This window comes from Maniola hyperantus, chromosome 16 (assembly GCF_902806685.2).
Source record: "Maniola hyperantus chromosome 16, iAphHyp1.2, whole genome shotgun sequence".
In the NCBI taxonomy this organism is placed as follows: Eukaryota; Metazoa; Arthropoda; class Insecta; order Lepidoptera; family Nymphalidae; genus Maniola; species Maniola hyperantus.
Genome location: NC_048551.1, coordinates 8500015 through 8512562, shown reverse-complemented (window position 1 = coordinate 8512562; position 12548 = coordinate 8500015). Strand labels below are relative to the sequence as shown.

Below are 12548 nucleotides of genomic sequence, written 5' to 3'. Positions count from 1 at the left end.
AATTTGATTCCCGGTTAGCTCAAAATAGATTGCTAATAGCTTCTATTGCGCAACAGTAGGTCTATATACTTACCTACCAACTTATTTTTTGTTTTAAACAATGCCCCAAGTTCGATTCCTAGTTGGTCTTTATTTTTGTAGACTTTGGTAGTGAAAAACGTTTCAAAAGGGTTTCATTAAAAGACGTATAGAAAAGTAACAACAACCATAATATTTTTATTTAGTCAAATAAATTAAATTATTCCATTACCCGTCATCACTGTAATTTAAATAATTAGGTACAATAATATAAATTATTATCATCATAATTATCTATATATATATATAAAAGGAAAAGGTGACTGACTGACTGACTGACTGAATGACTGACTGACTGACTGACTGATCTATCAACGCACAGCTCAAACTACTGGACGGATCGGGCTGAAATTTGGCATGCAGATAGCTATTATGACGTAGGCATCCGCTAAGAAAGGATTTTTGAAAATTCAACTTCTAAGGGGGTGAAATAGGGTTTTGAAATTTTGTAGTCCACGCGAACGAAGTCGCGAGCATAAGCTAGTGTATTATAAAATAAAAAATTACACTCGTCAGAATTTAATTGTACATAATAAGTTTATTTTGTACAATTAGGTACCTACTTATATTCGTTTTATTTTTATTTTTCGTAAAAAAGCAGTAAGGCGCGGTTTATACAGAAATGGCGATCAGTGGCACGGAAACTTCTTCATTCACATGATTATTGTCCACGCCACGTCTTCACCATTTCTGTATAAACAGTGCCTTAGTGTTTTTTTTTAAATTTAGATATTGTTACGATGGTCAATAGGGCGACACTCCGAAGGTCGACAATGCATCCTGATTGCAAACTCATCAAACTAATTTAGATAATCAAAGCATGTATCGTTACTGCGCTTATTGCAACGATACACTTATAAATTGACTGTGTAGAACGCTCGCCTTTGATTCAAAAATAATAAACAATAGAAAAAAAGTTTTATATAGTATAAGTTAAGTCGTGTCCACACCAGTGAGAATGTTTGTTTGAATCTCCAATTTTTATCAGGTAGACGTTTTTATATGCAAAAAAGATTCTTTAAACATACCTAATTCCGTATCAAATTGTTTCTCAGACAATCAATTAATAATGGTGGGATTTAGAGCGAAATCTGTAGAGTTTACTTACTTTAACTTTGCTCAGATTTAAAACGCAATTAAAACGATGCGTCCTAACTCACAGTAAAGTCTAAGCAAAGTCAAAGTGCGCTCTATTTAGATCTCAGCCCTAGAAGCTTTTGTAAGAATCTGCATTCGGTGCGAGGTGCGATTATACATTGATGGTGACGGGGCTATATTATCTATGACGAAGTTAATCTGTAAAACTTAACTGATAAAATTGCTAATTTGGAATCATAGCATTTTAATAATAGAAGGGGAGTTGTATTTTCTCAACCTATATCAGTCAGGCGACTAAAACACTGTCGTCGTAGGCAGCCTTCAACACGTAACGCAAACTAATGGTGTGGACACGGCTTAAGTAACATAGGTACATAGTACTTACCTACTCTCTTTTATGATTTAAATATCGCATTTAAATACTTATATACAATATTTATCACATAACTATATTATTTCGTGATTATTTCGCACATTCATTTCGTATTTTCATAAAACCAATTAAAAATATAAAGTGGAATTTTGTAATAAGATAACTAACAATACACCAAGAAATTCACTGTTCTAATGAACAAATAATATACAACAACCAACATATTATTTCCCTAACACTATTTATAAGTTATAATAAATATTAACATTATCACTTTGAAAGCCTTAATAAAAGTGCCTTATGAAATCGGTAGGTATGTGAAGAAAAATTTTGTCTTTAATTTTGTAATTTTGTAATAAATGAAAACAAAAATAGAGCTTTTGAGAAACAGCACAACAGGTTTTATTGTCTTAATAAAAGGTGGGAAATGTATATTTTAACAAAAAGCCTTCTATAATATTTTTCCTTGAAAACTACTCAAAATTCTGTATAACTGTGACAAATTTTGTATAATGGTATTTTTTCGTTCCGTCCACTTTGGTAATCAATTTTTCGGAACCAGCTACAAAAAGACATTAATCTTATTCCGTTACGAACCCGGTAAAAATATTCTCGATTAATAGCCAGTTATGAAAAGACGAAATATTAATCTTATTTATCTTAGCTGGTTACGAAAAGTTGGTTACCAACGTGGACTGAACCATTTTTTAGACTGGACGTCAGTATTGTCATTTGAGCTTTGCTGAAGCGACCAATCAACACACATTTGATTTTGGTTGCATAGTTACTCGAATAGGGGACGATTTAGTTTCTAAAATCGAGCAACTAATTGTTCAGGTAATTAATGTGCGCGCAGCCTAACATTTTCACATTGTGTTTAGAGATACAATATTTTCTAAAAAAAAAAGGGCTGTTGATTAGGTATTTTGTACATCTGTATTGTTTTTTGGCTTCGTCCTGGCAAACGTCTGATGCATTATGAGCTCTCTGAAATAGCCATCTGGTTTCGCCATTAGTTCAGTGTATGGTCCCTTTTCTATGATCCTCCCGTCGCCTATAACTGCGACTTCGTCGGCTGATTGTATTGTGCTAAGTCTGTGTGCAATGGTCAACACGGTGCGGTCTCGGCTGATTTCCTTCAGTGCTTTATCGACTAGGTATTCCGAATACGTGTCTAGGGCTGAGGTAGCTTCGTCGAGTATGAGGATTTTTGGGTTCTGCGAACAAAAAATTTTGTTTGTTGATACTGCAGCTCAATTGGTACATTCGATGGTAAATAATAATAATAATCATCATCATCATCATCATCATCATCATCATCATCATCATCATCATCATCAACCGATGGTAAATACATCGATGGTAGATGGTGGACACTCTAATAGAGAGAGCCAGCGCGTGCCAGACCTTCGTTATTTTATAAAAACGGAAAGTTTCTCCGCACATTGTCCCCAACGCTGGGAGGAACGATCGGCGAATATGACGTTTGGATCATGGTGGCTTTGAGAGATAACAGGTAATACGCCAAAGTATAAAGTCTAATTTTTTTATATTTTCTTAGGAATAGTATTAGAAATCACGTCATGCATTGCCAGACACTGAGGGTGAAATCTATAGAGCGCTCTTTGACTTTGCTTAGACTTAAAACAGAGTTAAAATGAGACAGATGTATATCTCTCGCATAAATCTGTCTCGTTTTAACTCAAACTTAAGTCTGAGCAAACTCAAAGTGCGCTCTCACCCTTAGTATCATGGCAACCCCCTGGCAGACGCCCTTAAAATTTAAAAGTATAACTTGAAAATACTAGTTTATACATATAAGGGGATAAACTAACTAACTGAAATATCAACGTAAAACCTTATGAATGAACATTTAACAATTCATTATATCGCTGAGCTCAACCAAATTGCAAAAAGTAGATAGGTAACTTACATTCAATAACCTATTCAACATTTTTTTGTACAAGCTGTCTAGTGCATAGTCATGATTTATATGATAAATTGCAACATAATGTAATGTTATACCTAGGTAGATACTTTTAAAGCATAAATATTTTGAGAAGAGTCAGGTGCAAACAAAGCAATAATGTGTGTGCTCGCCCTCCAAATAGGTAAATAACCTGGTTTACTAAACTTAACAATTAGAATATAATGAATCAATTTTATCCAATTAAAACACTTTGTCTTGTTCTGTGAAATCCTTGACCTGCTGAATGGCAAATAAGATAAAAACTCGCAACTTATGTTTACATAGCTATTACGAATTGAACGCTTTCAATAATTTAACTGATCCGATATAGCAACTGGGATATATTTATAAATTGAACCAAAAATATTTATGATAGTGTTTACTTCAAGGGCATTTCAAAATAATTTTAAATACAGGGGAGATGCAGTTCGAAGTTCGAATTCTGCGGGTTCTGCAATTTTTGACATATTTTGTATTTAGAAATGAACAAAAAATTTTAAGAAAAAGTAAACGCCATTTTTCAACAAATTTTCCTTCTTCTAATCTATAAGTAATAATATAAAAATAATATTATAAAAAGAAAAGATTTGCTTGTTTGTTTGTCGATAGATTAACACTGAAACTGAACCTATTTTAATAATTCTTTTAATTTATCCACAAGTAACATAGGCTATATTATTGTGTATAAAGATAGTCTGCTAGCCTTTCACGGCCCATCCTTTCAACCGATTTTGATGAAATTTTTATAGCTTTTGTATAGCTTGCATCCCGGGGAAGGACATAAGCATTTTATTTCGGAAAATCAGAGTTCCCACGGGATTTTTAAAAACCTAAATCAACGCGGCCGAAGTCGGCGGGCATCATCTAGATTCTAGAAAGAAATATGCAACGAATTTCAACAGTGAAGGCCCAATAAAAAGGTTTTTTTTAAAGGAAACTATTCATTGAATAACCATTAATAGTACCCATCGACCCTGTAGATAATATTATAATTGCACTATTGCTTCACTGAATACAATAACTCATTTCTTGTATTATAATTTATAATTATCCATAACGAATGCTATATTTATTTATATTATTTTTAATTAAAACCGTGAATCTGCGCCTTAGATGATTTATTAGTTTATTTACTAGTGTAAGACGTCCGCCGCACGCAAGTCATGGATGGCACCATCCATTCATCGGCGACTTGCGTGCGTATCAACTATCAATTTTATTATTTTCTGCATATGTTAGCGTACCAAACAATTTTATTTCAGTAGTACAGGGCACATCATCAGGTGTGATTGTGAAAAATATATATATAGATACTGCGAAGAATCGATAGTCGTTGGTTTATCAACGTGCTGCCTGCGCTTTTTGATCGCAAAGCGCAGCGATGGCCACTTAATGACAGACTCCCCACTAGGTAGCAGAGAGCCGCTGGATGCAGGCGGTGTAAGGCGTATGGAACTCCCTACAAGAAACCTATCTCCAGCGGTGGATGGATATCGGTTGACGACGACAACACGATCTTCGTCGCAGGTCTTGGCTTGACGCAACGACAGTTTTTAATGAAATTATTATTAATCCCACCTGGACTATAGCACGTGCGATCGCAACTCTCTGCTTCTGTCCACCGCTAAGTTGCGAGCCGCCCGCGCCAACTGCGCGCGCCCAGCCATCGCGACTTCCCAACGCCAGTTCTTGCAGCTGAGCTGCCTTCGCCGCTACTAACCACGCCGGCTCCTGCAATATTTACTCACATTATACATATTTATATAATATATAAAAAGTTGTATTTGGTAATAGTTGGTAGTAGTTCATGAATAGTTCGAAAATTCTCCTCCGAGTGACACTACTTACTATGGCCCTCAAAAGGAAGCTCAGAGTTACTTGGCGGCGGCCTTCGTCTTCGGCTCAGGTAACCCTTATTCGAATATGGGGAAAATATTGCCCACTTTATTAAATTTGCGACTCGACAGTGATTTTCGTCATGCCACACCTGTAGCATAAATAATTTACCTTTTCATTTTCCGACGGCACATAATCATCGACAGCACCATAGAGAATGTTCTCTTTTATAGATCCAGTGAACAGCACGGGTTCCTAAAACAAAATATAATTTAAGCTAATAAATATATCTCAGCAACAAATTTAACCGATAAGTATTGTATAAGTACGTGACAGGTCAAGATGACAATCGGGGTATCGGCGGGGGGACGCCACGCACACCCGCACGTCATCCGCGTTTTGCGGGGGCTGTGCGGATGTGTCCGGGGGATGTACGGGCGTCCCTAACCCAATTGCCATCTCGACCTGTCGCGTACTATACGTTCAGCTATCAAAAGTAGCCCGCTGGCAAAAATATATACAAGTTAACTCTAGCAAATCACCTGCACTGTGTAATGTAAAGACTCGCGCAAGAAATTTCTATCAAGATCACTTTACCTGACTTACGTATCCTATATGACTCCTCAGCCACACCGGGTCCAACTGCTTTATGTCCACTCCATCCAACAATATCCTGCCCGCTTCAGGGTCATATAGCCTAAGAATAAGGGCCACGACCGTACTCTTTCCGCAGCCAGACCTCCCCACTAAAGCTATGCTTTTACCCGGCTGTAAATGCAGGTTCAGGCCTTTTATTAGTGGTGCACCGACGTAGGAAAAGTTGATATTCTCTAATACTATTTCGCCTTTGGGTCGCTCTTTCGGTCGTATACCACCTGAAAAATAAGATTTGAATATAAAATAATAGTTCTACGGCATATACTTTTATTGCATCGGCAAAATTCGTCTACGCAGAAAAGCGCAACTTAACACTGACTAACACCGAATGTACACCAATGAAATACAGGCCTCATTGCTTGACGTTAAATTGACACATGAACACCTACAGAACATGATGCCTAGGCAACAGCCAATAGCGGACGGACGCGCACTATAATTGGCTGAAATATTTTCGCGGTATTCAAAGATAAGATTTCTGCGCAGGTATATCAAAGTAACATATAAAAGTGGTAGTACAGTATGTAGATGGTCCCAATAATGACCTGTCTCCTTCTACTGTAAAACACAAAAATCAGTATTTTGTAGTAGAAAGTTTATTTGGATAGAAAACTTTTCAGTTCTACACCATTCTAAAAATTTGTTTCGCTTCAAAAACTTACCTATAACTGGTATCTTAGGTTCCCTGTCAATAATTTCCCATAGTCTGGTCGCAGCGCCCATGCCCTTGTTCAACTCTGTATAAAAGCTGCTCAGGCCCCCGATGCTGATGCCCACATAGGCTGCATATAGAAGGAAAGAAGTGAGGTTGCCAACTGTCAACTGTTCAGTTGCCACCATTCCACCACCGTAGTACAGCACTAGGATTATTATAGTGTTACCAGCTAGGCCTGTCTGAAAATATACCAAACAAGATTATACAGTGTGACAAGGCTCTCTTGGCACTTGAATGACATTGACAGGGGGGCGCTGTTGGAGAACAAAGGCTTAGAATATTCAAACAAAGGGGAAACTTTACGGCAACGTTAGTTCCGATTTTCGCCACGCGCCAAGATAGCCTTGTCGCACTGTACCTGCGTCTTAGTCCACAAGGATTTAGAAAATCAAGTGGTTGTCCGTTTGTTAGGTTCTGTACTTCAAAATGGAAAAACTGAACCCACGGATCAGTTTCAAAGTCAAAGTCAAAGTCAAATGATTTATTCAAAATAGGTAAGGTAGTTAAGTCAAGGTAGGTTTGTTGTTCGTATGTATTTGTGTATGTCAAGGTCCTTTCTAACCTACATGGCAACAAAGGGGTGTACAGTACGCGGCAGAAAATAATGTACATCGGCCTTTATAATGATATTTCGGCTTGGTAGAGCGTTGTCTCTGTCACTCATACCTATGTGACGTTTTGTCGGTCTCAACAACAGAGACAATGCTCTACAACACCGCTATCTCTTTCGAAAGGTTGATGTACATTATTTTCTGCCGCGTACTGTATAAGTTTAACGTATATATCTGTGTCTGTATGTAGCATCGTAGCGCTCAAACGGATGGACTGATTTGAATGCGGTTTCTTTTATTCGAAAGCCTGTTTAATCGAGATAGTTTAGCTATGTTTGATGAAAATCGGTCCAACCATTTGAGAAGATTTTTGAAAATTCTATCCCTAAGGGGTAAAATAAAATTTGTGTAGTTCACGCGGACCAAGTCACGGGAATAAGCTAGTGTGATTTATTAAGGATTGTACTTACCAAACCGTAAAAACTACCGACTGCCAAGGACTCTTTGTAGGCCAAATTCAATAGTGTTTCTATTCTTTGTGCGTACGACTCGCATTCTCTCTTTTCCTTACTAAAGGATTTCACTGTTTTTATATTCGAAATTTTTTCTTCAGCTAACTGCAAAAAAATAATGGAACTTAATAGAATAATAATAATATTAAAATTATAAATGCGAAAGTGTGTTTGTTTGTTCTTCCTTTACACCCTAACTAAGCAACCAATCGACTTGATTTTTGGCAGTTGAAAGGATGGAGAGTAACATATAGGCTACTTTTTATCCCGGAAATCAAAGAGTTCCCACGAGATTTTAAAAACTAAATCCACACGTACGAAGTCACGGGCATCATGTATTAATATTATAAATACGAAAGTTGGTATAATATCTATCTGTCTGTCTAATAGTATAGCCAAATTTCATCATAAATATAATCGGTTAAACACGGATAGGCCGTGAAAAGCTAGCAGACACACATTTACGCATTTCTTATATTACTATGAATAATTAATAATGATTCATTAGTCTAGAAGCTAACTTTTTTGGCTGCTGACTATGAGGTCCGAAGTTTGAGTCAGGTCGGGCAAAAAAGTTATTTTTCAGTCAAGAAATTCTCAGTAGCAGCACGAATTGAGAAGTTGTAAATATTCCCACGTGCCCAGGACAGCACGTGAAGCTGTAAGCCCTGCGCCTGATCTGGCTCCGGTCGCGTCGGATTGCCGTCCCATCGGATAAAGGAATAGAGCGCACAGTGTGTTTGCGTACACACTCAAGCACTATCATATTTCTTGCGTAGGTGATCGTTGAGGTTGCCTGCATGAACATAAGGCCTGTAAGATCTAAAGAGTACTATAATGGACTAATTGTTAGTTGTTACGCACCTCACTAGTCTCTGCTAAAGCGTCTTGCAACTCTCTAGTGATGCCCCGCACGAATCGTCCGTAAATCACAGCTAACATCGACACAGGAGGCACTACACACAACCCTATTAGGGCTAAGGATGGTGACATGTAGAACTGTAAATATAAAATACTATTTTTTTCTTTATCTGTTATTTATCAGCGTGGATGTTCACATAAAACTTAAAGCTAGCCTTCCCCACAGGTCGGCACATTCGCGAGCAGATGGCGCTCCTCACTCGTACGAAGAAATCGATCAGCAATCATTTCATCAATTCACATCGCTCTCACTAGATGGCAGCACGGGTACCATCCTAGGAAATGAAAGTAGAATACGCAAATCTGAATCGCACTAACGGAGTGTTTAGGAATCTGCTATATATATAAAAGTTTCAAAAAACAGCTGTCGGTACCTCCGAGCACAACACCAATCGGAATGAAGATCTTCCTGTTGTTACGATTGAGACTATACACACTGCTCCCGTTCAATCTAATTGCTATACAAATCATGCCCGCGTGGAATGGTGCCAATAATACTGGCTGCATTACCGCGCTGGACATCCAGGCTGATCCGTTGCGCAATAAATGAGGCTTCTGTCACCAGATGATGCTATTAATCGCTGTGAAATGTCTGGTAATTTTTTTTTAGCACTAAGACTACATGGTCACATTGTCTCTACGGCAAACGTTACAAAAATGTAACTCTCGATAAGAGAGGCGCTTACCGTTTTCAGCCATTAAATTACATACATTCCATCCACTCCTTTACAAAATACTATTTATTTCTAATAAGAACGGCCTAAAACCGTGCTAAACCACTTCCAAACTACGTGATTTCGATCACTGAATATCTGAACTCATTACCAAAGAAAACGCTTAAAACTTAAACGTTAATGATTTAGATCAAAACGATACAATTACAGTAGTTTTAACAGATTTCGTTTTATAAGTTTTAAAAGTACTTAATGTAAAATTTAATTCCGTGCAATTATACCGTATTGTTCGCTAGCTTCTCAAATATTCTGTTTACCATCATTCCAGTGCCAGCTCCAACCATAAACAGCGATCTCAACCCATCGCTAACGTTTGAACTAAGGTTGCGTCCAACCAGCTGAGTGTCAGCTGATAGTCTATTGACTAGCTCTCCAGTGGACGTCTTTGCGAACCACGCCGGCTCTTGACGCATTATAGACGCAAACACTTGTTTACGAAGTGCCTGCGTCATTCTTTGACCTAAAAAAGTACGATAAGACATTTTTTTAATGTGTCCTCGTTTTATTGGAGTCTCCAAATGTACAAAGTATTTTCAACATCTAATTATATTCGCCTCAATATCTCATCAATTCTGAGACAGTTTGCAATCCAAAAGGTTTTTGTATTGAATTGTACCACTTGATAACATTAATTAACTAACTACTAGTTAAATAATACCTTTAAAAAACCTATACTTATGATAAAAAATGTTTTTATTGGTTACTAAGCATGAAAAAAATTTAAACATTCAGAGTAAATAGACATTTTATCTACTGAGGTCAACTAGTAAGAAAGGTGCCAAATAATTATCATAGCACATGCCTACATTTGTAATATGTATATATTAGAAAATATTAGGCACCAATTACAAATTCATGCCTAACATTCTACAATATCAAAGTTATTCAAATTTAGGATATTATTTGCATTTAAAGCCAAATTCCAACAAAATTGCTTTTAATCAGTTTTAATGTATAAACTATAAACATAGCAAACAAACTGACAGACACAATTCCCATTATTCTAACCAATTATGCATGGATCAAGATAATACCAATTGAATTCATAAAAATTGTGATGTATAGTAAACCCCTACTGATCACAGGTTTACAGATAGACACAATATCAAATTAACCAAACAGGTTTTCGATGCACCATAACGATAATTGTAATGTAATAATAAAAATGTGTTTGTTTTAAAATTAATACATAAATGTATCATTGATATCAATCTTATACATTTACAAGACTTTTTGACTGCACAGCCTAAACTGCTCAAAAATTCTACAAATAAAAGAAGTCCATAAATTATAGTCCAAAATTCTGCATGGGGTGAACTTTCACCCATCTGTGTTAACCAAATGAAAAATATTTATTATCAATCTTAAGAAGTGACAGACATGGGTGAAGGTGGATCCTAATTGGGATCTTGTAGGGCTACCTGCACCAAACTGCTTAGTCTGGAATCTGGATTAGTTAAATTTGTCATGCTGACAATTTTTAATCGACTTCCAAAAAGAATGAGTTGATCAATTCAGCACATTTTTATCAAGTTCATTCCAGAGTTGATAAGAACAAGGAAACACATTTAAAATGTTGGTGCAAGTCAACCTTAGTGTAGATACCATATTTTACCAGATATTGACATCAAATACACTCTGCCGAAGTTGCAAAATCCACCAACAAGGAAGACTCCACATAGCACCATACACAACTGATCTAGTTTCTCCCTAGCAGATATGAGGTCATTTGTGCCACTGTATATGATGTCCAGCACCATGCCCAAGGAAAATGGTACTGCCATTGTCACACTGGAGGATATTAAGAGGAATCCAATAGCACCTGAAATAATTACCCCAAGGTATTACTTTGCCTGTATTTAAATTATAGCTTTCACCAAAAAATGTTTACAAATGAATGTTAGTCCTCAATGTACATTTGTAATCCATCAAAATTGATTGCTTGGAACTACATCATATAATGCAAAACCTAAATCCAAGATGATGACGTCACTAGCACCATCTATTAGGTACAGAGATAGCTTGATCTCAGGGACAGATACAGACTACTTTTATCCCAGAAATTCAGAGTTCCCACAGGATTTACATAAACCTAAAGCCATGCGGACATATTCGTGAGCATCCTCTAGTTTTAAATAAATTAAATATCTATGTAATTGCTACTTAAATTGCCTCAGCTGAGCAAATAGGAAACTCCTCCCATACAACACATTATGATGAAATGTTACTTTTAATTACTTAACTATTTAGATATTTCGTGTAGAAATCAAAGAATAATATAAAATTAAAGTATATATATGTATGTGTATATGTATGTATATATATATGCTTTCTAAAAAGCTTGTTCAATTCTAATAAAAAATATTTAGTTTGCTTATATGGACATTATAAAATAAATAGATTATATACCAGCAAGGGTCCATTTTTCTGGCTCTGCCAAAGAGAGTAGTCTCTTTAACTCCGAAGGCTTTAATTTTACATTTATCTTCTTTGAGGTCGCTATCACCGTCTTATCTTTGATGGTTTCGATGTGTTCATTTTTTTTCTGAGCATCAACTTGGCTAGTATAGTACCTGGACCTCCCAAAATATACATCCCTTCCTAGTAATAACGTCCTTTCGTAATTATTTCGTAAAGTTGAAAGTTTCTGACTAGAGAATAACCTGAATCTGCATTGTTCACAGGAATGACTTGAAGGTGGTAACTTAAACAGTAAATTTATCTGGCCACCACATACTTTAACATTTAAACTTTTACAAAGTAATCTTTGTAACATTTTTAATCGAATTTGAATCTTTTAAAATAAAATGATGAAAAATAATAACATCGCGACTGACAGTTGTTGATTGTTGAGGATTGTTGACAAATGACAATTGAAATGTGAAATTAAATTGACATTTGACAGTTGACACAACAGCTTGTGTGACCCTGTTATAAAATAAAAATTATACTATAGATTGGGCTTTTACGGCAAAACCTAAGCCAATTTGAAAAGAGCGTTTCCAAAGAATTTCTAAGTACTAGTTTCATTCTTCTCTGGTAAACATTAAACCTAAGATAATACTAAGATAACCTAGCATTACACCATAGAGTAAAGTAATATA

The 12548-nt window shown here is 36.3% G+C and overlaps 1 protein-coding gene across 1 annotated transcript; it reads right to left on the bottom strand.

Moving 5' to 3' along the window:
• Positions 1-190: 190 nt before the first annotated feature.
• LOC117989479 (ATP-binding cassette sub-family B member 10, mitochondrial) lies at positions 191-12292 on the bottom strand. Its single transcript, XM_034976852.2, has 10 exons — positions 11854-12292; positions 11060-11266; positions 9702-9904; positions 8654-8788; positions 7748-7894; positions 6674-6905; positions 5952-6229; positions 5526-5609; positions 5097-5249; positions 191-2766 (listed from the first exon to the last, which is right to left on the bottom strand). The coding sequence occupies exons 1-10, from the start codon at positions 12218-12220 to the stop codon at positions 2467-2469; spliced, it is 2106 nt and encodes a 701-aa protein (XP_034832743.1). The 5' UTR covers positions 12221-12292; the 3' UTR covers positions 191-2466.
• Positions 12293-12548: the final 256 nt, after the last annotated feature.